Here is a 27,734-nt window from a genome sequence, read left to right as displayed (position 1 = left end):
CAACAACAAAAAAAAACAAAAAAAATTAGGAAAAGACAGAAGACTTACTAGATACTATTTTAAAGGACAGTAAGAACAATTTTTAAAATACGTTTCACAAGTGAAAATTAAGATGTTTGCATAGTATTCCTCAGAACTGTCAATAAACATCAGAATAATACTGGTGGGGGGAAATTCTTCTGCAAAAAAGCTATATTGAGATTCAGGGAGAATCTCATATTATCATTAGTTTTAAATCTTAAATGTGCAAGAGAACAATAATGCACAAATTGAGCCTAACAGTCCTAATATCCCTTTACTGGACCACAACCTAGCATGACAGCCTTTAAAAGAAATTTATATTTATTTTGTGTCAATTTGATTATCAGTACATCACACCATTTTTAAAAGGAATCTTAGTCATTTCCCCTCCAGAGAAACATCATTAATTTTACAATAAATATTTTTGAGAAAAAACAATTACAGATTAAGTAACTTTTTAAATAAGCAACTTACATTGATGTTCTATATTAAATTATTTGTATTAAAAGCATGAGCTTTGGAGTTAGACTTGGATTTGAATCCTGATTTTACCACTCAATATATAACACATATAAACAGCTTAGCAAAGTTGAAGGCACATAGTAAGTCCTCAGATGTTAGTTATTATTATTTCTAATCAAAGCAATGATGGCTACCAGTTATAAACACTTACTATGTATGTTTTATGAACATTATTGCATTTATTTCCTAATTATTCAATGAGTATTATTATCCCTATTTAATACATGAAAACACTGAGGTTCAGCAAAGATTGAGAAGCATGCCCAAGGTCTGAACCCAGGTGTGTCACCAATGCTACTAACCACCATCAAAAATTCTCGTGGAGAGAGTGAGGGAAGAGTGTGGGGGGAGTGTGTGTGTTTGTATCTTTGTGGTGGGGATCCATGAGTTAACTACGAGAAATAGACACTTTTCACCTTGATGGAAACTTTTAAAGTAATCAATCTTCATGTTTTGAGTTACCTGGATAAATGCCTTAAAATCAAATATTGCCAGAAGATCTCAGGGCCCAGGTTTGCGTTTGTATATACTTGCATGTGAAAGCCAGGTTCTGCTTTAGCTGTGGAAGGCTTACGGAGAACAGAGGCTTGACTTACTAGGGAAATGATGCTTTGGCTAGATGAAGACCAAATAACAGAACAAATCCAAGTAATAGTCTGAACAGAGAAAAACAGTGGGAGAATTGAGTCACCACATAGCACATGGTAGCAGGTGCATGCTGAACTCAACCTGTACTACAGCACTCAGTACCATAATCACACGGCAAGTGACAGTTTCCTTCTGGCAAAACATCATCATCCATCATAGTTAATTACTGTTATTTTAAATTTATTAGTTTTATAGTTTTGCTTGTGTCTGATCTGTAAACTTACTTTGGTTTTATACTTGTGCAAGAGCTGTAAACCTAAGGCATTTATATGTAGCTTGATGTTTATATATACTTAGATAACATTATAATAAATATATGAAGTAAAAACTGAGGAGCTAAGAGAATTGTTCCTTATTAAGATGTGTATTATTCAAGTTTGAGAAACACTGCTCTATACTACACTGCTTGTGTGTGGGGGCTTTGGCAGGTCACTTAACCTCTCTCTATCACCACTTACCTCACAGGATTGGTAAGAGGATTAAATGAGATAATGAATGTGTGAGTGCCTGGCCCACAAAAGGAATTAAAACGACAGTTCTGTCTCCTTTCCCCAAAACAGGGGAAATACAGAAAACTAACTATCATCTAGGCTCTTTTACTCTATATGTGGTCTTGGGACCAGAAATATTGATATCACCTAAGAGCTTGTTAGAACCTGAGAATCCTAGGCTCCACCCCAGACCTACTGTATCAAAGCTGAATTTAACATATTCTCAGCTGACTGAATTATTGCACGTTAAAGTTTGAGAACTACTAGTCTAGGTCTCTACAGAGAAGGCTGACAGTAAAATTCACTGCATTTTGTACTACTCTGTAGGTTAACTTTGGTGATTAGAGAAACGCCGGTGTAAATGGCCAAAAAGACTGTTTCACCCTGGGGTTCAAAATGACCATTACAGTTTCACTACTGGTTCTTCACAGGCTGTATTTGCATACAGTGAGATCCTCTTTAAAAGGGATCTAACTCCTAATTCAGAAAGTCCAAAATACGTTTTTAAATACAAAATACGCATAAAAACTTTTTGAATTTTGAATAAACAAATTTTAAGATCATATCAATCAAAACGTTTTTAGGTCTCCTTTGCCCAAAAGCAATTAAAATCATTTACATATGTTAAGCTCTTATTTAAATACTTTGGCCCACAGGATCTGTCTTTTAAGTTTATAATGACTGTGTGCTTACACTAACAAAACACATTACAAAAAAAAAATTTGATTCTATATACAAAATGTATTAGCTTTAACTGTTCAAGAAAAATATTAGATCACATTCAGCAGTTATGATTTTGTTGGTGTAATTCACTTAGAGAATACCTATGCTTTTCTTCTTGAACCCAGTGGCCCTATACATTTAAGGCATGCTGTATTACAAAAAGATTCCCAGATACTGTTCTTGGAAGCATAGAAAACAAAGTTAACAACTAATATCCAAGAGAGCCACTAATATCTAAAATGACCTCGATACCATCTGTTTAAGGGCTATTTTGGTAGAATCAAAGCTTGAACTATGTTATTTATTGCTCTATGTTCTCTACATATGGGCCACAGAAACCACACACAAAGAATTTAAAACAAAGCAGATTACTGTGTGTAAATATACACAGATATATATGTATGCATGTATATATATGTATATGTATGTATGGTTAGGCCTAGTAGGCAATCTTTAAAATCTCTGGGGTAATGATATGACCTAGATTACGAGTAGAACCCTCCTTTATCCTTCATGGTCTCAGGCAATCGCAAACCAAGAGTTAATCACGTACCATGAGGTATATTAGTGCCAGTACAGGTAAAACACTAGTGCATGCTGATTATGATAACCATAACTTAAGAGAAGCACAATCTAAAACTCACTGGCTAACTCCAATGTTAGAGATTTATATGCCGTCTTGTAGTCCTTTTGGTCCATAATACAATCAATTCACTATGCCTACAATCAAATCCTTCTCTTTCCAGTGCATCAAATTCTAATAATTTCTATCCATATATTAAGCAACTTAAACTCTATATACACACATACACACACAGACAATGTATCGGGAAACAGAGTGATTTTTAGCTTATACTGAAACTACATTTTATCGCTTTCCTATTAACTGTTGCAAAGAAAAGATTAACCATTATCCTGAATTCATTAAACAATATCTAAGCAAACAGAAAACAGAAATAGGCAAGCCATGTTTTTCTAATAGAGTGATTATACTCATCCCTCTCTAGAAATGAGAGATATTTTAATCCTTTTAGACTTCAGATATTTGATCAAAAATCTATACCCATTTTTCCTACCAAAAATACTCTGAGAATCCTGTTGTATAGTCTCAAACTACCGTAGATGGATTCTTTTGAAAAAATAAATATAATAGAGCATCAGCCAACAAAATAAGATACATATATGAAAGAAAAGAAAATCTTTAAAATATGTCTCTAAGCCTTAAGACTGAGCTTTTTTCAAGAGGTCATTTTCGCTATCAAGAAACTTGAATATAGATGAATTAAGAACAATCCAAATATATGCTGAAGCAAGAAACATACTTGTTTTAAAAATCATGTTATGTCTTGAATAAATTAATATTTTGTAAGCTGTTTCTTCCTCAATTCAAATAGCATTTGGCATAACTAAAGTTTAATTCAATTAAGGACTTGGTAGTGCTTTGAATTAATATCAGATGCTAGTGGTCATCTCTACCCAGTTACCTCTTTATCCTCTCACGTGTCCTTGAAAATGGCATGTTTTATCCGGCCTATCCCACCTTCGGACAAAGGCAGATACATACTGAAGGTAACAATCATTTCAGTATCAGGGTTACTGTGTTCCCTTTCTAGGTACATTGAAACAACTTCATGACATAACACTTTAGACAGCTATAAAAGCATGAACTTGGTCCTATATCAAACTTAGTTTCACTGAGAAGAGCAGCCCTTATCTTTAGTCACAATTAAGTGATGAATTGAACTAGAATCTCAGTATATGTAGAATCCTGCTTGTATTACTAAACATTAATATACTGGTATGAATATAGTAAAGGAACATACAAATATGCTTCCTTTCAAATGGCCAAGTACCTTGCAGCTTCTATTATCTATAGAGGAAATGATTCAGGCTAGATATCAATTTAAGGTAGCTAAGTCCAGCTTTAACAAAGAAAAGTTGACTGCTCCTAGCGAAAAGATACCTCAAATATGATCTAACAATTGACTGGAGAAGATGAAGCTAATTTTTCAGATTTTTAAAGCTCAAGGCTCAAGAGGTTAAAGGAGTACTGTTTGAGAGGAAGCTTAATACCAGACATCTGACTGGCTGTCTGGACCTGATGACCTAGAGAACATAACAGGAAGTCCATAACAAATAAGTGTATCTAATGAACAAGTGGTTTTGATTTCTGACACAAAGCAAACATGTCCATTACCTGCAAAAGATAAGAGTGTTTATCTAAGAAATGTGAGGCTCCTTCTTGTTTATATGGAAAAACATAGGATGGGGTTAACACAACCATAAGGGGATTTCTCTATCATAAATGAAGAGAGGTATGTTTCTTTTATATCCACTGAAGAATTAATTTGGGCAGAGGGGAATGGGACCCTTGGAAGCACCGGTCCTGGGCACATTAGAACAGAAGAGTTTTACTTTTTCTTCTCCACACTGCCAATATACATGATGGGGTGAGAGAGATGGGGGGTGGTTGTAGGAATCAAAAGGAATATGAAGACACCCAGATGGAAGTGATAATGGTTTGACGGTAATTCAAGAAGAAATGTTTAAAATGCCTAACAGATGCCTCTCATTAAAGCGAGGTGGAGGAAGCCAAAAGAAATTCTGGAGAAGCAGGAAGGAGGTCCTCAGGGTTGGGATTTTGCACCAACAGCTCTTGTCCCAGGAAAAGAAAAGTCACTCAAAAGGCGCCAAAGACAAGAAGAGGGCTTTGCAGCACTCTCTCAGTATATTTATTATCATTAAATAAAAAATTGAAGACACCCTGCTATACAAACTCTCCTAGCATTTTTCATCCAAAGACATCAAAAGCCCTTTCTAAATACTATCCTCATGATACCTCTGTGAGGTAGGTAGCATAATTCTAATTTTTACTCATAAGCAAGCTAAGGCACAAATAGAGCCTGAGTGTCAAAAGTGATCTGGAATTTTGTTCACTGCAACACACTTCCAACATATTGATGTAGGCAACTCAAGAAACACTGCTAGGAAATGTCCTCAGATGGAGCAGCCCTAAGAGCTAAACAAAATCATTCATGACTCTGGGAAGACAGTACACTCTCTAACGGCTCAGCAATTGAGTATTAGGAGATGCCCTTCACATAAGAGTACTAATATGTGCAGTCCTTCTGAATAAGGAGACCAAATCACCCATGATTATGGAAAAGGCTAAAGATACAGTCTTCTTGTTTTTCCTCACTGTTGAGATCAGAACAGTGGCAATCTCAACAAATCATATAATCCAAGGAACTTTAGTCCTTAAATCTTAGTCTTAACTGGTGCAATAAAATTCTAAGACCTATATTTTGCTAATGATTTTGATATTTTTATCAGATACATTTCCACATCCTTGGTCCCAGACAATCCTCTTTTATCATAACCAAATTATCTGTATAAAATGTAATGCCAGGATCTGAAGCAAACAATGCATCCAGTTAGCATATATTGGTTCTATATATTTTGAGAAATACTTAAGTACACAAAGGAAGCGTGCAATGTTAGAGATGATGTGAACAATATTGGTGGCTTGTCTAATGGAGAATCCAGTGTCCTTTCAGGAAACTGAAGATACTCAAAGTAGCTCCCCAATTTCTATTAATAACCCTCTAAAAATGAACATTTTCATTTGATACAAATATACAAATTTAAAATAAGTGTGCAGTTCAGAATGGCCTACTATTTTCAGATTGCTTATGTGCCAGAAAATATACAGTCAATAAAAAAATACCAGAGAGGTGGGGACAAAAGGCTCTCTGGATCTGTACGGCAAAAATGAATATCACTTCAATAGGTAGCGATTCGTGGAGAAAGTGGTGTCCTTGGAAACCAGTAGCACTGAAAGATGGCAGGTCACAAATCTGGTGATGGGGGATAAGATGTAAAGTAAGGCCCATTTTCCTGTGGAAAGAAAAAAGACAAGAACGTTAAGTAATAAGACCAATTTAACTAGGAATGTGAAAGAAAGGGATTTATAATCAACGACGCAGTGTATCTAAAATGTCTAGCACGTGCCTGGCCCTGAGCAGGCTTTCATCCATCAGAGTAGTTCCACTGGAATCAGTCAGTTGGTGTAAAATAGGTCGAGATGATCAGGATGATAGTATCTTTTAATAATATTACCACTTATTGAGTATTCTATATGCCAGACACTTTATCATCCCTTTTCTTTCATTATCCCTTTATATCCTCACATAACGCCATGAAGTAGGTAACATCGTCATTTTACAGAAGAGGAAACTGAGGATCACACAGATTGCATAGCTCACCTAAGGTCACCTAGCTAGTAACCAGAAGGGTTGAATTTAAATCCATGTCTATTCAAATCTAATGCCCAGATTCTTTTTTGTTAGATTGTGTTGTCTTATTGTGTGTCAAATTTTAAGGTAGAGTTATGAAACAAAGAAAACTATCAGGAAGAAATCTAATAACTATAACTGTTTTGGCAAAAATGAGTCTTCTTCATGACATGCCTGAGTGGCAAGGCCTTGTAACAATTATAGTTCTCAGGGCGTTTAGTTCAAGATCAAGATGGAGAACTAAATGCCAGAAATTTAATGTCAAATGCAGAAAGCAACAAATCAACATAATGGGAAATTTTTTGACCTCATTTTGGCTAACTTTTTATTTTATTTTTTTAATTTTATTTATTTTTTCCCCCCAAAGCTCCAGTAGATAGTTGTATGTCACAGCTGCACATCCTTCTAGTTGCTGTATGTGGGACGCGGCCTCAGCATGGCCAGAGAAGCGGAGCGTCGGTTTGTGCCCGGGATCCGAACCAGGGCCGCCAGCAGCGGAGCGCGTTCACCTACCCGCTAAGCCACGGGGCCGGCCCTGGCTAACTTTATTTTAATAAAAATCAAGACAGTTAATTTTTGGTGGCTGAACACTAAATTAGATTTATGAGGCTTACGATTCATTTCTTGTTTTTAAGGAAAGTATTTCTTTGATAAATAACTTGTTTTTCAAGAAACCATAAACAGAAAATGCTTAGCATTAATGTAAGATAATAGTTAGGAATGAGAATGAGAGGTGGGATGGAAATAGCATTGCTTTACGGTGTATTTACATTATACTTACCATGGAGCATTAAATCTATCTGGTCTTGAACAGAGTAGGCAGTTAAACGTTATTTGAGTGACTAAGTGAATCAAAAGCTCTGCCATTCTTCAGAGCAGATGCTCTGCAGCAGAAACTGATCCTGGAACCATAACTAGGAAAACAAGAGGATATCTAGAAAAACTTACTTTCTGATTATAAATCTGACCAGGTATCAAAAAGATTTAAAAAAAAAATTTTAGGTAGAAACAAATCCTAGGATTTGCTACATTTCAGGATACTTGAAAAAAATTAATAAAAACTTTTTTTTTTGGGTATTTTAGAATTTCCTATCAAGATCTGTTATACCAACCATTCCCGTATCCCCAGTATGCATGGAAGCTATGCTTAAGAAACTTGCTTGAGGAGAGAAATCCAACCTGAAGTTCATCTGCAAGAAGCGGTTCACTATCCATCTTTAAGATCTCTCCATTCTATTCCACTACCATATATTCCTAGGTTCTCATGTCTGCATTAAATTCTGATAAAGTAAGAAGGGCAAATCTAATTCTTAATGCTATGGAATAGAGCTTTTTATATTAGTCTCACGCTGTGCAAAAGACTGCTGAGCAATCAAGTATTTTCTCTATTTCTGGAAACTATCAGAGAACTCTGAAGAATTGTTACCAGGTAAATTTACATACTCTCTTCTTTAACTATATTTATAAGAATGCTGACTAGTTCCCTTTCTGAAATGGTCTCAGTACCATTTTGATCTAGATAGATAAAAATTACCTTTTAATTGCCTTCATAGTTTCCCTTTAATCCTATAAAACTTATGTCACTAGTCTAAAGCCACACAAGACCCAGAAAAACAGAAGCTTACTGAAACTTGCCAACAACCAACATCACATCATACCTTCACCACATAAAGAACCTACTATGTGCAAGGAACAACTGAACATGATAATAAAATGAACCAACTCTATACTTACCTCCTTTTCTCTAACCATGTTTTTAATTCTTCTAACAAAAGAAAATGTTTCCTTACAAGGTAATATCCAACTGCTACTGGACCTCCACCTCAGTGCCCATGGAGCACCTCAAACCTGATGCGTCTCTTCTCTCCAAACTCCCCAGTGCTTTTCCTCCTAATTGCCTCTCTGGGGTGGTGACGACACCATCCACCAAGTCTCCCAAAGCAGAAACTTTGGTAGTCACCTTAGGCATCTTTCCTCCTTCATCCCCCTTAATGGCTATTCAGTCACCAAATGCTGTGGATTTTATTTCCTAAAATGTCTACTTCTAAATATCTCGATCTTCAAATCCTTGCCATTATCACTACCACTACCCTAGCTCTAAGTCTCATTTTTCCTCCAGCCTTCTCTAATTGCCTTTTACTTGTCTCCTTGCCTATAGTCTTAGCCTTCTCTCGTCAATCTCTACGCTGTTTCTGTAGCCCATCTTTCTAAAGAGGACTATAACAGCCATTCTCCTTGCAGAACACTTCCCACCGCCTACAAAGCCCAAGTACTGCAGCATCACATGGAAAGCTCCAGTATCTAGTGATCGGCCTTCTGCTGGCCCTTTCCACATCATCTCCTGACACCTTCTTTCATTTCTTCTCTCTTTTTATTCTTCTTTGGCCTTTATCTCAATTTTAAAAAGCTCCAGAACAGGTACAGAGAGATGATCCATCGACCCAAGTGTTAAATTATGGGTTATATTATTTAATTTTCATAAATCATTTTATTAATTAGGCCTGCATTTGATATAACCAAACAAACAAAACCTAAAACAAACACAAACAAAGCAAAAAAACAAGACCAAGCTTGAGTTTGGTGTTGATATCTAATAAAAGCCTGCTCTATAGGCCCTTAAGTATATAGAAAACATGTTAGTTTAAAAAATAGTCTGTACGGTTTTCTAATCAATACAACCCAAATTGTCCATTTCTATCCCAGAAAATAAATTAAGAATCCAGACACTAGCTTTGAATTGTCATTCCAAATTTTTGGTATCAAAATGTCTTTGAGTGTCTTCCACATTTCCTGCTATAACAATAAGGCCATTTTCTATTTCAGTAATCTGCAATAAATATAAACTGATGTTCTTTTTTCCCCTCCCATATATTCAACAACCTTCGTATCTAGGATCCAGTTGCTCCAATTACAAATTCTCTTTGTGCAAAAGCCAAACGTGAATTTTATTAGCCACTAGAACACTTAAATACTTTGCTCTTCACATAAAGGGGAACAGAAATCACAGCTGAAGTTAGAGAAATGTTAGAGAGAAAATGTCTTGTAGGATATTTAACTGTATACATGTTGTACAATAATTAAGAAAGAATAATTCATTTCAAACTTAATATAACCTTCAAATATATTCCCTGATTCATGCATAAAGACATGTAATCCGCAACAATTAATAAGGAGACTGATGATCTTCTGCCAAGCATGTTATTTTTTTTAACTACTAAAGTGATAGTCTGAATAAACACAATGGAATAGAGCTTTGATGAAATTCAAGAGTAGCCCTTTATTAGTGTGTAAGTAATAGATTCATAAATGCATCCATAGGTAATAACACTATTATTGGTCGATGCTCTTAAAAACATTATACAAAACGAAACTTTTAGTAGGGTAGAGACTACTAAGATAGGCTACCAGTTTTATAATTAGTGCTGAAAACGTCAGACACCAATAGATTCCTCTGGCTTTATTTATGTAGATGAAAAGCCATTCAATCTTAAGAAAATTAGGCAGAGGTATGTTTCAAAGGTAGTAGAAAACTGACAATACAAGCAAGGATTGGCTTCAAACCTACAGCAGAAAAATCTCCCACTGAAAAATTTACTCGGGAAAAAGCCCTCTCTTAGGACGAAGCATTTTCCTAAAGTTATTGTAGGAAAAGAATGTAAAATGATACTATCAGGTTTACTAATTGCATCAATGTCATCTTGTAATGAAAGGATGTTGTGCTCATAAGCACTGCTCTACAGAATAGTTAAGATACTACATCAGGTGAAGGAGGACTCCTGGTACTTCTTACCCTGGCATCATATTCCAGGACAAAAGGAGGGAAGTCGATCTGTTCTGGGGATATGGCAGAGAAGAGCTGGTGGAGGCTGTCCACATGGTGGATTTTGTCCTTCAGTCCTGAGACAGAAAAGGTGGTAAAAAACCATGTTGATACCTGATTAACAGAAGAGAAAAATAATTTAAGCCAGTGGCCAGAGTTAGAAATACAAACATGATTTTGAAAATTTATATTGGATAAAAACAATATTTCAAAATTGAAATTGATGTCAGAAAAATCTTGTAACAAGCAGTGTTTTTCAAAGTGCAGGTTGTAGTTCATCAGTGAATTATGCAGTTTAGTGGATTATGAACAGCATTAAAAACAACAGCAAAAAAAAAGAAACACACTAGAGTAACTACTACTTGGGAATGTAGTAAGGATGAGCTTTGTTTCACGAAGCTTTTGCTTCTATGTCTATATGCTCCTATGCAGGTACTGTTTTGTGATGCAATATACGCTGCTTACTGTGGGATGTGGTCAAAACCACTGCATTTGGTAGAGTAATTGATTTCCTGTTACTCTGAAAATGGGTAACATTTCCAAATCTCCCAAACTCTTTTCATTTTTTCAAATGGGATTGAAAAGAAAATTTCTGCCAATATCTGAGACATTTATTTCTCAGTTGACACTTGGCATGCAGTCTCTTTCACAAAGTGAATCGTCTGTGGATGTGGAGCCACCTTTTCTCATTTCACTTTACAACATACAATCCCTCTATAGAAGCTAGTCTGCAAAATTTCTTGGTTCCCAAAAGAGAGAATCCTTGATAGCAAACAATACTGACATAAACTAGGAAGTAGCTAGAACTTACAAATTACTATTCCTCTATCTAGCCTGGTAAACATAATCATGTTTACCAACAGCTTACACAACATTTCTATGAGGCAGGTAGGATATTATTGCTATCCTCATTTTATTTGGTAACATGTGCATATGACTTCTCAGTGCACTGACACAGTACATTCCCAATGTATAACTGGGTACATGATCAATATATGTCACTTTGGGCACTTGCCGCTAATGCCAATCATTTTGTTAATTTCTCTTTGACACCTTATCACATTTTTCAGTGGTTGTTCCAAGCCTTTCACATATTCCAGGCCCCTAATACAACATTCTTTCTTTATACCTACTTATGAGAAAAAGCATGGAGTAACAGACAACACTGAACTAATTTATGTCTATCAGAATCCTATCCAACCTTCCAGACTCGATAGAGACTCATTACTTCAGACTCTACCATTATTTCTCCCTTACAGCTCCAAACAGATTATCCCCTCTATTGAATTCATATAACCTTATGTTTATTCCTACTTACTAGTATTTCAGTTACTTACATTCATTTCTATAATTTCCCTAGTACTTGGCAGACAATCATAGAGTAAGAGTCTGAAGTTTTAGAAGGTATAGACAGAACCATGCATCTCAAGTATTTGATAAAGAATGAATGAATAAAGATAAGGCATATTTCATAATGATTTTAATGGCCTGGGTCAATATTCTATTTTGGCTCCACTACCAATGATTGGCATAAGGCCTGAAATATTAACATTACCCTCTCCCCTCCCATCTTACCAGGCTTATCTGGGTTGGGGGGAAAAGGGAGGCACCTGGCCTTGCTAGAACCAAGTTAGTTAATTTAAATCAAATTAAACAGTCACTTAACTACATACCCCAAATCAGTTTTGTACATCAGATTATTTATTTATTTATTTATTTAGTGAGGAAGATCAGCCCTGTGCTAACAGCTGTCAATCCTCCTCTTTTTTTTTGCTGAGGAAGACTGGCCCTGGGCTAACCTCCGTGCCCATCTTCCTCCACTTTATATGGGATGCCACCACAGCATGGCTTGCCAAGCGGTGCGTCAGTGCGCGCCCAGGATCCAAACCGGTGAACCCCGGGCCGTGGCAGCGGAGCGCGTGCACTTAACGCTTGCGCCACCGGGTCGGCCCCCATCAGATTTTTTAAAGCACATGTTATCGTATACCTGATACAAACTTCTGCAAAATAGATTAGCGAAAATTCCAGATTAGGAGCTTTACAACCAGCCACAGAGGTAGCTGATAAATTAGTAAGAGCAACGGAGAGACCATGGAGATATCAGAGACTCTAGAAAGAGCTTAAGAAAATGAGGAGACTGTGTTAGGATGAGACAAGAATGTGCTAGGAGATACATTTCTGCAAGGAGTGAAACATCTACTGGTCTTCTAATGTGTGCTAAGCACTGTGCACAGCTGAACATGATGGAGGGTAACAGTGACATGGCCATTCTTAAGGGGGCTTAGAGTCTAGTAGAGGAGCAGGATTACAGGCGTAAGAATTTAACAACTACCTAACGCAAATGTAATAAGTGCAAAGAATGCCCAGAGAAACACATGAATATCTATTACATGCATGGAGCTGTGCTACTTGGGAAACGGTATAAAACTACAGAGCTACAAGAGACTACACAGGGAATTTGTGCGCCACTGTCTCTTACCTCAGATCTTTTTACGTGCTGCTCTTTTAGTCTTGACATCTTTTTCCTCAATTCTTTGCCTGGCTAATTGTCCTTTAGAGCTCAGATCAGAATTCACCTCGGTGAGGAAGCTTTCTTTGACCACCCTCCACTCAAAGCTGCAAAAGGAGCTTCCTTCTAAGTGTTCCGACAACACTGTTTACTCATATTACTGCATAATTAACATTCTGTATTGTATTACCTGAGTCTCTAAATAGATTGTAAACTCCTCAATGCAGAGATTGTCTTATTCAATACCATTTCATAGGGTCTAACTAATGCCCAACATAAAAAGTAAGAGTATGGGTTGAAAGAATTAACAAATGAAGGAATAAGTTTCTGGACTTACTACTTTAATACTATTTAGGGATGTTCTAATATTCCTTCATTCCACAATAAAAATAAACTGTACTTCAATCTGGGCCTCGGTTTCTTCATCTAGAAGATGAGCAAGTAAGACAAACGATTTTTAAGGTCCCTCTTAATTATAGAATTCTCTAAAAGGACTCAAATATGCTGCACCATACTGACACGTGGGCAGTGGTGGTGGTAAATTCAGAGTAAGTTGGGTTGGGGAAGAATAGGCAGTGATCTTAGGTATGCGATCTTTGAAAGAAAAACACATTTCTCTGTCCCATTTTCTCCCTTTACCTCCTTTACATCCTCCAGGTATTAGCAAGAGAAAGTTACTCAAGCAGACAGAAATGGAAGCCCAGTTAGAAGTTTTCTGTTCACGGAGACCCAAGAGCATTGTCTTTACTTTTTCTCATTTTAGTTTTATATAGCTTAGTTTTTAATTTTCAATTATTTATAACTTAAGTCATAAATACACATTTTTTAAGGTGAATTTGCATTACTTAGTATCTACTATTTTAAAAAATTGAAGAAAATTAAAAATTTGAAAAAGGACTGCTGTGATATTTTGTGAAGGCTAGAAATGCTTTCATCCAATTATTCACAAATGGAAAGCTAAGAACACAAAATCACAAAACAATATAGACTAGGAAAACATTGTTCGCACACATGTGCACTCAAGTAATCTACCAGAGCCAGAATCAACAGTGGGTTTAAATTCTATTAGTTTGCACTGTATTAGTAAACTTCAAAGAAGAGAAAGAGTAGTGATTTATATGAGCAGTCAATTTATTATCACAATTTATTTATCCACTTTGGGTGGAGTGGCCTGGAAAAGATCTCAGGAGTATGGAAATCAAAACAGTGTGATTCACTTGTTTTATTATCTCTTGATTTCATCTCATTATTTTATAATTACAAACACTCCATTTACAGTTTTTGACAATATAAAATAATGATGGGTTTCATTATAGATGGGTTTTATTCTCTCAATCCTCCCTCATTTTCCCCACCCCAAAATGTTACAGAGAGTAACATAAATGGCTTTCACCTTATACATTAGCTTCAGCCTCTGCCCAACCTGCCATTCGCACTGAAGCAATTCCAATGGTATGACAGCCAAGGCTAATGGCTAACACTGAAATTTCTGGTAATGTCGATTCACTGATGTCACAGGAAGGATAGCTTTTATTGACTCTCTATAGCGTGGGGGAGGAGGGGTTCAAGTCAGTCTTAGAAAACACTGGCTATATATTTTCATAAGTCTGGTACAAAGGAGCACTCTCCTTATAAGTCTGAATTTGTGAGAAAGGTAAAAAAAAAATGTTTTTTTACATTAAAAAAATTATGAAAATGTTCAAATATTCACTAAAGTTGAAAGAATTTTACAGTGAACACTGGTATAGCCACCACTCAGACAATCGTTAACATTTTCCTTATGTTTTCTTTATCACATATCTATCCATCCCTCTAACCATCTATTAAACCACCTTACTTTTTTGCTGCATTTCAAAGTATAATGCAGACATCAGTAAATCTTCCCCAAATATAGTATTCACATATTTAACTAGAGTTCAATGTTTGTTCATTTTCTTTGCTATAAAATTTACATTCTATGAAACGCACAGATTTTAAGTGTACTTTTACTCTTTAGACAAATGCTGTTTAGACACTTGTATAAGCAAAATTCATATTAAGATATAAAACATTTTCATCACCCCAGAAGGTTCCCTTATGCTCCTCTTCCCTTATGCCCTTCTCCCCAGAGGCAAACACTGTTTTGATTTTTTTCTGCCACGGATTAGTTTTGCCTGCTCTTGAATCTCATATAAATGGAATCATACAGTATGACTCTTTATGTAGGGCTTCTTTCACTCAGCATAATGTTTTTAAGATTATTCCATGCTGTTGTATCAGCAGTATGTTCTCTTTCATTGCCAATAAATATTCAATTACAAGAATATACCAGAGTTTAATCATAAGCCTATTGATGGACACCTGGGCTGTTTCCAGTCTTTGGCTGCTATGTCTAAAGCTGCTATGAACATTCTTGCAGAAGTCTTTTTATGTGCATATGTTTTCATTTCACTTGGGTAAATACCCAGCAGTGGAACTGCTGGATCACAGACTAGGGATATATTTAGTTTATAAGAAATCGTCATAACTTTTTTCAAAGCAGTTGCACAATTCCACATTCTCACTTACGAGGTAGGAGAATTCCAGTTGCTTCAACTCATTGGCAATATGTGGCATTGTCAGTCTTTTAAATTTTAGCCGTTGTGGTGACAGTGTAGTGGTATCTCATTGCATAGTAACTTAGATAGAACTGAAATATAATAAACTGCACGTTTTTAAAGTATACAATTTGATAAGTTCTGACATGTATACACCCATGAAACCATCATCACAATCAAGAAAACGAACATACCCATCACTCTCAAAGGTCCTCAGAACCCTCTGTAACTCCTCCCTCCCGCCCTTCGTTCCTGTCCACAGGTAACCACTGCTCTGCTTTCTGCAATTATATATTAGTTTGTATTCCCTAGAATTTTATGTGAATGCAGTCATATAGTATGTATACTTTTTCTTGTCTGGCTTATTTTACTCAGTATAATTATTTTGAGATTCACTCACGTTGTTGCAGATATCAATAGTTCGTTCTTTTTTAGTGCTGAGTAGTTTTCTATTGTATGGACATAACCACAGTTTGATTATCACTTCTCCCAGTGATGGGCATATGGGTTGTTTCTAGTTTTTAGCTATAACAAATAAAGCTGCTATGAGCATTTGTGCACAAGTCTTTGTACAGATATATTTTCATTTGTCCTGGGTAAAGACCTAGGAGTGGAATGGCTAGATCACGTAGTAGGTATAAGTTTAACGCTTTAAATACATTGCAAAATTGTGTCCCAAAGTTTCTGTAATGTTTTATATTCTGATTAGCACTGCAGGAGAGTTCCAGTTCTTCCACATTCTCACCAACATATGGTATGGACAATTTTCTAAATTTTAGCCATAATGATATCTCATTTGGTTTAATTTGTACTTTTCTAATGAATAATTATTTGCCATCTCTATATCTTCTTTGGTGAAGTGTTTGCACAAATCTTTTGCCCATTTCTAAACTGAGTTATTATTGATTTTTGAGATTTCTTTATATATTCTAAAGACAAGTCCTTCATCAGAAAAATGCTTTATTAACAAAGATTTTCTCTTAGGCTGTGGCTTGTCTTTTCATTCTCTTAACTATCTTTATAAGGGCAGAAGTTTTAATTTTGATGAAGTTCAATTTCTTTTATGAATTGCGCTTTTGGTGTTGTATCTAAGAAATCTTTGCTTTACTCAAGATCACAAAGCTTTTTCTCCTATATTTTCTTCTAAAAGTTTAACAGTTTTACATTTTACATTTAGGTCTTTGATCCATTTTCAGCCAATTTTTGAATGTGATGCAAAACATGGGTCAAAGTTCATTTTTTTGCATGCAGATATCCAGTTGTTCCAGTATAATATCATTTGTTGAACAGACTATCCTTTTTCCACCAACCTGACTGTGCACTTTTGTCAAAAATCAGTTATCCATATATACATGAGTCTATTTCTGGATTCTCTATTCTGATCCATTGATCTATTTGTCTATGTCTATCTTTATGCTGATACCTCACTGTCTTGAGTACTGTAGCTTTAGAATAAGCTTTGAAAGCAGATAGTGTTGTTCCTCCAACTTTGTTCTTCTTTTCCAAAGTTGGTTTGGCTATTTTAGATTCTTTGCATTTTGACTGGTAAATTTCTACCAAACCTTGCTGACATTTTGGTTGGGAATGAATTGAATCTACAGATTTAGCAAGAATTGACAATTTAATAACATTAAGTCTTCTAATCCACAAATACAGTATATGTCTTGATTTATTTAGGTCTCCTTTAATTTCTCTCATCAATGTTTTGCAGTATACATAACTTGTACAGTGTACAAGTCTTTCACATCTTTTGTCATATCTATCCCTAAGAATTTAATATTTTGGATGCTAGTGAAAATTACATTGCTTTTAAAATTCCAATTTGATTGCCTGTTGCTAATGAATACAACTGATTTTTGAATATTGATCTTAAACACTGAATCCTTGATAAAACTTACTCATTAGCTTTAATAGCTTTTCTGAGGATACCATAGGGTTTTCTACATAGATAATCATGTCATATGTGAATAAAGACAGTTTTATTTACTCCTTTCTAAATCTAGATGCATTTCATTTCTTTTTCTTGCCACATTACACTGGCTAGAACCTCTAGTACAATACTGAATAGCAGTGGGGAGAGCAGACATTCTTGCAAAGACACACTAAAGACAAGCTAATTCTTCTGTTTGTCTCCAATAAAGAAAAAATTTCAGTAGCTACTGGATGAGCAAAAAATGAATGATGAGATTTTGGGAAACGGTCAAGCACTACTTCCTTAAGTGCTATAGAAAGAAAAAAAGCAGCCACATGCTAAGCATAACAAAATAGTGGGAAAGTTAACAACATACATTATCTGATAAGACCATGTAGTAAGAACGTAACTGAACAAAGAGTAGGAAAAGCCGTTCATTTGACTGTTCACACTATACTTCTGTTGCTGTTTTTTAGCTTGGCCAATCAGTGTTCCCATAGGCACTTGATTAGCACTTACTGTGCTGCTCTAACACTGAGGGACCAAACGGAAATCTGCAATTTTTAAAAGAAAAATACTTCATGCAAATTTTAGAAATGGTATTTGGATGAGAAACTCAACAATTTTGTAAACTATGAGAAATCCCAAAGTGGAAAACATTCTCTCACTGAAGTCTTCATTCATCTCTTAATTAAGAAGCATAAGAGGACTTTTCACTATTTATCTTAATTTCTCAACAGTGCTTTAAAATAATGACTATTTCTACTGTCTTTGACATTTTCCCATCCACTAGCTCCCGTAGCATTAGCCAATCTTGTTTTTCCTGCTGATTTTTAGATTACTTCTTCTTGGTCTCCTACCCTGATCCCAGGGCTCTGTCTTTAGTCCTCCTCTTTGCTCTAAGTCTTTCTGTGATTTTATTCATTAACATATTTAAAGAGTTAAAGCTCTATTTACTTAATGTTTACTCTCAAATTTATATCCCAATCCACGATCCCTACGGGAGTCACGATGACATAGTTCTTTCGCTCACTCCTACTCATCTAATACATCACTAAATCCTGGGTTGTTATGCCCAAATAAGTCAGTTTTTCTCCAAACCCCACTAATATATTCAGATTCCTTTTTTTTTTGCCTAGACCAAGGCTGGCAAACTTTTGCAAGGGACTATTTGGTAAATATTTTAGGCTTCTTATATTTACATTATAAGAAAAATTCACTAGGCAGGCCTGAAGGCACTAGGAACAGTGCTATACTGGAGGCAGGACAACATGAATATTGATTAGGAGGTTGCTGTATCCTTTCAGGTAAAAGATGATGACAGGATGAACTAAAGTGGGGGCAGTGGGACTAAAGACACAGGCATGGATTTGGACAATAGTAAGCACACAGAATTGATGCAATATGGTGAGAGGTGAGGTAGAGAAGGTATTCAAGGATGCCTCCCTGTTTTCTGGCTTACACACCTGGGTAGGCAGTGGTCCCATTTACTAAAATAGGTAATATAAAAAGCAGTTTGGGAGTGAGTGGGGAGGAGGCTGCAAGTAGTTCTGTCTTTAAAACGTTGAACTTCGGGGGCCTGTAACACATCTAAGTAAAGATATCTAATTAGCAGCTCAACATGCAGGTCTAAACACAGGAATGATGAGGATAGCTAACATTTACTGAGTGTTTATTATATGTCAGGTAATGTTTTAAGCATTTTACATGTATTAACCAATTTCATCCTTCCAACAACCCTACAAGGTGGGTACTATTATTATTCCCATTTTATAGAAGATGAATTAAAGCACAGAGAGGTTACATAACTTGTCTGAGATGATAAGTTGATAATTGGTAGAGCTGGGATCAGAACCTACATTACCTGAATCTCAAACCCATGCTTTTAAACATTAGGCTTTACTGCCTCCCCAGACACATATTTGGGAATTGCATACATTTTGGAGAGTTGTTGAAGACACAGGAATGAAAAAAGGCACAGAATGAAAGAAAAGGGCAGAGGATTTGGGAACACTAGCACTCAAAGGATAAGCAGAGAAGGAGGGGACTGCAAAGGAGACTGAGAAGGAGTAGCTAGAAGTAGAAGAAAAACTAGGCAAGGGAAGTGTCCGAGAAGCCAAGACAGAGTGTTTCAAGGAAGAGGTGATCAACTGTGTTTAAGGTGGAGGGAAAACAGGTCAGAAAAAGACAGAAAAGTGTCTATTGGTATCAGTATCACAAAGATTATTGGCGATTTTGGTGTGAGTAGTTCTAGTGGCCATGGTGGGATCTGAACCAGATTGGAGTAATTTAAGGTGTATGAAAAATGGAGATGGTGAGCATAGAATATAGATTATGCTAAAAAATTCTGCTTTTAAAGGGGAGAAGTGGAGGCTTTAGCATGTTTAAAAGTTGAAAAGTTAGATCTGGAAAAATGGGAGAGGAGAAAGAGGATAACTGCTGTGGAGAGGTTCCTGACGAAATGGAAATACACCGTGTAGTTAAAAGTGTAGGCTCTGGAATTAAAATACCTAGATTTAAATCTACCCTTTGCTACTTACCTCAGAAAAGTTATTTAATCTCTCTAAGCATCAATTTCATTGCCCATAAAATGGGAATAATACTACTGTCTACTTCATGGATATATTATAAGGCTTAAATAAGATAATGCATGGAAAAACTGGCACACAGTAAGTGCTAGGAAGACATTAGCTGTTGTTATTACTATGGGATCCAGAGCATGAGTAGAGGGACTGCCCTTCATTAAGAGGAAACACATTTTTGTGACAGAGAAAAAGGAGGCAATGATAGGAATAGATGGCAGGTAAGTTTGGGGTGGGAGGGAAAAGACAGGGAGCTCCCTACTGACGTTTTCTATGTTCTTAGTTAAGAACAAGGCAAGGCCATGTGTTGGAGTGAGGAGCTGCTGACAGGACAGGGCTTGAGGAGAGCAGAGAGCCACACTGGGCAACAGCCCAGTGAAATATCAAGGGACCTCTAATCGTGAAAGCCCCGTGAGTCTGCCAAGGAGCCCAAATTCACACAGCTCCATGATTTCTCCATCAGTGCTCAGCAACTCAGATACAGGAGTGAAGAAAGCAGAATGATGGATATCTCAAGATCGGGTTTTGATGGGTAAGTGTGAAGAAAGGGTGAGAGGTCACAGGTTATTTTAGACATTGACAAGAGTGGCTAAAGGGATGGAACATGGGTTTCAGGTTGGATATCAAAGAAAATAAAGACAGAAAAAATGACATTTTCAGAAAAAGTAAAAGGAACAAAGGACTACATGTCTTGATGTAGTCAAGATGTAGGATTAGATATTAGGGATATAACTGTGAGCAAAATAGCTATATTCTGGCTCTCATGGATCTTGCAGGCTAACACATAAGGTAGAAAATTAAACAACTAATCAGAATTAAAAATATCATGATGATAGAAGACTGTAAAATCTTAAGGGGGTACAATGTAGAAGCACTTACTAGTTACAGGATTGGTCAGGGAAGGTTTTCTATAGAAAGTAATTGCTGAGCTGAGATCTGAAGGACAAACAGGAGTTAGCTATGAGCAGAGGAGAGAAAAGATATTCTGTACCAACAGCATGGGCAAAGCCCGGATGAACAAGGAACATGAAGAGGCAAGAACTGAGAGGCTAATGGCTTGTCACGATGGCCTACAAAGATACTGGAGTTACATGGCACCAAAACATTAGAACCACAACTCGAGATCACTTACAAAGGAAGAGTAAACAAAGAAATAAGCAGTCACAATGGTGAAAGCAAGAATTAAGATGTTGAAATATATTTTAATACGCTGGCATGCAGTGCACTTAAGTTCAAGATTTGGCTAAAAAGAAAAATACTATACCTTTGAACGAAATGTTGGATGAACAAAATAAACAGCCTTCAAATTCCTCTTGTACCTGATTCAAAATCAAAAAAAGTATTAGTATAAGTCATGCCTAAAACCGGTCACCATTATGGACAATTAACTCTTTGCTTGTATATATAAATATATTCACGGAGGAAAAAAAATGTTTTTAAACAGCTCTAGTTTACATAATGAATTTTAGGTGAAATGTCAAAAACAATTTGGAGAACATTTTATTATTTAAAGTTTGTTTTATAGGAGATATTAAGTGTTTCTCTTGGCTGTGATAGAGCCACCTACAGGTAGGACAAAGTAAATTCATATTTAACAAACAAATTTATTGTGTGTCATTATTTTATATGGTACTAGAATCTCTGGGATCAGGCTATGAAGTAAACAACAGTAAACCACTTAAAATTATAGCAAAATTAGAAAGTAAAAGTTTCAATGGTCATATTACAATAATAAATATAGAGAGTTTACTATGTCCCAGAAATTGTACAAAGACTTTAACTTAATTCTCATAACAATTCTATGAGCTTAGTACTATCATTGTCTCTATTTTAACCTTCCCAAAGTCACCCAGTCATCAAGTGGTAGAGCCATAAATTGAAACTAGGCAATAGGCTCCAGAACCCTGCTCTTATCCACTATGCAGTCTAGCCTCTCCAGGTGTGCCTGGAATTATTTCAACAGCCTATTAGTCACTACTGGGTCACATAAGGTTAACTGGAGAGGACTTCAGAGAAATAATACAAACTCTTCATTTCACAGTTGAGGCCTGTTCAAAATTAAAGAGCTGGCTAGTGGTAGAGGCAGAATTACAGTGGAGTGAAGCTTCCTTACACTTATACAATCCACATTCAGAGCAAGCTAAAAAGGTGTCTATTAGGTAATGAAAGCTTTAATATTCCTAAATAAGATGAGATTTAATGGGAGGAGTAAGCTGGTTGGAAATTTATGGTAATTTGCCTCCTTTGTACACTAATTGTAGTATGGATTTTTCAATGCAATCCATAAAGATAATGTGATGCTACCAATAACAAAACAGCTACCAGGAGGATAGAGTGCTATTTTTGTTTAGAAAATCTATTAATGAGAAAAAAATTTAAAGCAGAACATTTTATCTTTGCTGTAGTGGAGTGTCATATATATTCTGGTTAAAATTTTCATTATCACTTCAAGCAAAATATGGTTTAATGAAAATAATTTTCTGGCTCCAAGGCAGTAGCCTAGATTCAAGTCCAAGTTCTGCATTTACTGTTGTGAGACCTTGGGCAATATACTTTGCCTTTCCAAATGTCCATATTTTCCCTTCTTTCAAATGTAAACAATATCTACATTTATCTATCTACAGGTAGGACAAAGCAAATTTATATTTAACAAACAGATTTATTGTGTGTCATATTTAACAAACAAATTTATTGTGTGCCATTTTTTTATATAACACTAGAATCTCTGGGATCAGATTATAAATTAATAAACAACTCATGGGTCACTGGATTAAATGAAATAATGTTTATAAATATATTTTGATAAGTGTAACACACCTTATAAATAGAAGGCAGTATTTTTGTTATTTTATATACAAAGATTGATAATGGACCCCAAACCTTTTTCAAGGTGTTCAAAAGCAGGAAAAAGTTTACATATGAATTTACTTAAATGCAAATAAGTTGGAGTTAAGGAGGACCTCCTATTATTAAAATATCTAATCTATGTAAGATAAAAATCTTTGTTACATGAAATATCCCTTCAAAGAATACACAGCAATGTTTCCTATTGCTTAATATTAAGAAAGAAAGAAGCTATTTCCCCCTTCATAATCTGCAAAAATAACTAACTTGACATCAACAACATCGTAGAGTTTCTTCAGGAAGTCAGAGTCCAGGTGATTGTATTCGCTGGTCAGTGTGTGAAAATATACTAACACATATTCCTTCACAGCAATGTGATCCATTACATGGATAAAATATAAGAGCGCCTAGGAGAAAAACAGGAGTAAAGGTAAAGATCTTTTTGCTTGGTAGTCTATTTCACAGAGGCCAAGAGAGAGGAAAAACCCAGAAGATGAATCTAATCTACGCCCCAGGTATTGCAGATGGACATCTCAGACTAATAAGTTCAATTTGCTTTAAAAAGATCTTCAGGAAAGTCAATCATGCCAGTTTAATAATTTTTATAAATGCTACAGTATGATCCTTTTTTGTCTTGTTCTAAGTGATGGAGGAGAAAAATCAGTCTCTAGCCTCTCAAATAACTCTTCATATATTCAACAGTTCTTTGGTCAACTACCAGGTTCTCCCTCTCTAGGATAATGATATCAAAATCATTATAAGTAGAATTTCTAGACTTAATTATTCTTGAAATTTCTGCTTGAATTCAATGAAAGTCTTTGCAGTTCCTACTGAGATATAGACTCATGGTTGTCATGGAATGAAGAATTACTATAAAAGGTCATTATAAGTGATGCCTTACATGGCTCATTTTGAGGGCTAATTTTCTTAGCATCTTTACAGTTGATCTGAGTGAGGAAAATGAGAACAGATTTAGTCAGTAGATGGCAATGGGCTGGGCAGCATTTCTAGAGCTCTGAAAGACTCAATTTTAATGTGACTCAGATAGGTTAGAGAAATACTCCATTACAATTTAAGAGAAATATTAAACACAAAGCAGCCAGTCTGACCCAGCAGTGCAGTCATCAACAATGACAAAGAGGAAGCTAAGAGATAACAACTGAAGGATTACTATCAAACAGGCTGTTTCCCGATTCCTCCTCAGGGGCGTCTTTGGCATTAATATGACGGCATTAACATGGCTTAGGATCTAACTGCTGTCACAGCAGACAGAGAAGGGCACTAAGAAAACACAGTATCTTTCCAGGTGCTACCTGGTTTGGACCTCACACTATATCTCATTATTTTATATGAAATGATACATCATGAATATCCAGAACATCATGCAAGTGCACACCAAAATCAAATGCTGCGATTTACATTTTTACTGGTATAATCACATTATTAATGGTGAGAATGTCATACTATTAAAAACACAAAACAAGTGAACGCAAATAAAAACTTACTAACGATACAATTTGCATGAGTTGAGTTTTTCCTGTGTGTGTGTGTATCTTTATTATTATTTTTGCTCTTAGCAGACTGCTTCTGGTCCTCTGTCTATCCACTCTCCACCCCCACTGCAATTAAGAGACCCATTTTCAGCTTCCAATTTTCCATATTTAACTTAAATTTTTTTCATTATAAAGAAGTATAGCCACATGACAGAAAAACACAGAAAACAAATTCTCCCCAAAACCATGAAATCCATTTTAAGATATTTACTTCCAGTTTTTACCTTTCTGCTTAAAAACAAACAAACAAAAATTAAGGTCAGTGTAAATACAATTTAATCTATCACTTTTTCTCCTATTGATACTGTATTATAAACAATTCTCTATAGCACTTGCCTCTATAACCATAATTTTTAAGGGTCACAGAACATTCTATTTGTGGATGCACCATAATTATCTATTAGGAATTTAAGTCACAATTTTGTGCTACAAATGAGCCTGTGCTACAAACATGCTAGGGCCAGTGCTTTCATAATTTTTTTTACCCAAACACCAGTGACCAGGAGTCTAAGGACTTAGCCAGAAGCAATTATCAGCTTTTGCACAACTATGTTTTATCTTAAAATTGTGTGTAATTTTTACATTGTTAAGTACATAATTTTTTACTATGGTTAAGAATTATTGATTAGTTAAGGTGATTCTCCTCCTTTGCAGTCAGTTTCTAATAAAACTTATGTTTTAGGAAGATCTACATATTTATCCTGTGTATTCACTTGTGTCTTGCCCGAGAATTCCATTTTGGGCAGTTTCAGGGCCTATAGCTACTTCCACACTTTGGATTATTTCCTTAGTACAAATTCTCAGGAATGGAACTACAGAGTCAATGGATGTAACCATTTTTACAGTCTCAATTCATCTTTGATGACAATGATTATTGTTTAAAAGTTCTGGCTAATTTTGAAGGTGAAAAAAGATATCTTATTTTAATTCCCTTTTTTCGTACTACTAACCAGGTTGAACATTTTCTTATTTTTATTTACCAGTAATACCATTTCTTCTTTTATGAATCATCTAGTTCTGCCCTTTGCCGCCAAAAGAAGGGATTATGGAATTATGATATCTTGGGTTGACTACATCTCTGGTTTCTTCTCTTTAGTAGACACTCAAGAGTTAATTTTTCTTTTTTCAAGAAAGGCAGAATTTGATTGTTAGTACAATTATAATACAGAATGATTCCAACCAAAAACTTGCCAGTTACGTCATATCCTAAACAAAGCAGCTGTGTTTTGGAGATCACATTATGGTATTCTAGTAGTTTTGTTTCTCTTACAGAGCAAAACCAAACCCCTAACTTACTGAAGCAATACGTGCTGACTTGCAGAACCAGGGCTGCTGCTCTGTCAGAGACACACAATTCTGCCTCTTCTCATATTCCAAGCCCTGATTCCAAATTCATACCCTACTTATTTTTTAAATCAACATTAGTCATAAAACAGAGCCTTTTTAGGGCTTACCTTGTCCATATCTATTAACGTTACAGGAATGTTTCTTCCAACCACCACCATCACTGTGCGACCACAGTTATCGACACCTACAAACAGGAAATGTAATCAGCACCCAGAAACTTTATTCCAAGAGTTTGACTTGTCCTGGGCTCCGATCTTATAAAAATATTCTACACAAATGTAAAAGATTGAAAACCAGGAACACAAGTTTTTCGAATTTCATCTTCAGATTTCTTTTACTATGTGGAAAACAACACTGGTTTTTTTTTTTTAGCTTCATGAGGTGTTGATGACTGTCCTTACTTTTAAGATAAGGCCTCTTACAGGTTTTAAATCAGGGACAGACAAAGGTAAGGTTGCAGGGCAAAGATCTTTTTTTTTTTGCTGAGGAAGATTCACCCTGAGCTAACATCTATTGGCAATCTTCCTCTTTTTGTATGTGAGCCACCGTCACAGCATGGCCATTGACAGATGAGTGCTGTAGGTCTGTGCCCCAGAATCAAACCTGGGCCACCAAAGCGGAGCGTGCTGAACTTAACCCACTAGGCTACTCGGGCAGGCTCGCAAAGATCTTTTCCTAACAGCTTTTGTTTAAGCTCATTACAACTTTTAATAACATTAGTGATCCAAGAAAAACCAAACGGAACCCAAATCTGAAAATTAACAAGTACTGTCTGAAAAAGAAATATAATGGAGAAAGAGTGGGAATCTGACAACTTTCACTGTTACGTTTATGTTCTATATTTATGTTATATAAATATATCACACCGTTATGTCATAGCTCATATGTCATTATGTCATAACACCATCTGACATATATGTCACCATTATATGTTAATGTAAGGTTTGAATTTTGTATAGCAAGTATATGGTACTTTTAAAAGCAGGAAAAAAATTTAAAAGATAAGAAAAAGGACATCAAGAAGAAATGAAGCCGGCCAAGGAAGAACTACAAGTTGAAAATTTTATAGGTTGAAATGTTATTTTTAAGATCTTGATGATGAGCAAAAACTATCTTCATTAGTACAAAAAACATTTTATTCACAGATAAATGGACAAAGTCAGAGAAAAATGAAGTCTCTAATAGCATGCTAGGTAGGATCCTTAATTGAATGAGAATAAGTTACCATATCTTTAAGCTCACCTGTTTGGTATAAGGCTTTTAGAGAAGCAATATCAGACAGATCCTCAGATCTTGCTTGACATAACCAGCGATTATAACTAGAGAAATAAAGGATACAATTATTAGAATAAACCTTTATGAAGTAAATTTGCAAATGAGACCTGCTTTTATCTTTCCACGTTCCTAAAGAACAATGTTTTATTACAATGCGGAAGGAGTTAAAGAGGCTGTTATATTATGCAGAATCTCTACTATATGTTATTGATAAAATAAACATGAGTTACTGAGAAAGGACTGTGTTCATATTACAAAAAGGATTAAAAAATCCTTTATGATCAAATGAAGACTACTCACAAATGGCTAAGATACCAAGTATGCAAACTACTATTGTTTTTAAATACTGTTATTTTCCTTTACTAAAAAAATGCAAATAGAGAAAGTCTAAAGCAATAGCAGTTCTGAAAATAGATGTTCATCCAAAACAGACTTACTGAGTGCTTACTATATAATATGTATTGAGAATATTACAGTGAATAGACATGGTCAGCGCCTTCAAGGAGTTTACTTTTCAGAAGGAAAACAGGTAAGAGCACACGTTATGCGGGACCACAAAGAATCTAGGTAATTTTATCTGGCATGTGTAGGCTTATTGAATGATTGGTTAATCAAA

At 35.6% G+C, this 27,734-nt stretch overlaps 1 protein-coding gene across 4 annotated transcripts in view; it reads right to left on the bottom strand.

The window, feature by feature from the left end:
* Positions 1-324: 324 nt before the first annotated feature.
* The window catches only part of GDAP2 (ganglioside induced differentiation associated protein 2), a 70,882-nt gene continuing 43,472 nt past the window's right edge, over positions 325-27,734 (bottom strand). For all 4 annotated transcript variants that reach the window (XM_087444764.1, XM_004420605.3, XM_087444771.1 and 1 more), the window contains 6 exons: positions 27,086-27,162; positions 25,951-26,027; positions 23,211-23,350; positions 21,364-21,418; positions 10,491-10,634; positions 325-6,302 (listed from right to left, as the gene is read on the bottom strand). In XM_087444764.1, coding sequence (XP_087300890.1) covers positions 6,255-6,302; positions 10,491-10,634; positions 21,364-21,418; positions 23,211-23,350; positions 25,951-26,027; positions 27,086-27,162 — 541 coding nt within the window. In that variant the 3' untranslated portion in view covers positions 325-6,254. The remainder of the gene's footprint in view (positions 6,303-10,490; positions 10,635-21,363; positions 21,419-23,210; positions 23,351-25,950; positions 26,028-27,085; positions 27,163-27,734) is intronic.

The sequence above is a fragment of the Ceratotherium simum genome, chromosome 2 (genome assembly GCF_057802395.1).
Source record: "Ceratotherium simum simum isolate JZ-2026a chromosome 2, ASM5780239v1, whole genome shotgun sequence".
Classification (NCBI taxonomy): domain Eukaryota; kingdom Metazoa; phylum Chordata; class Mammalia; order Perissodactyla; family Rhinocerotidae; genus Ceratotherium; species Ceratotherium simum.
Note: the sequence above shows the minus strand (reverse complement) of the source record. Positions and strands in the feature narration are given on the sequence as shown.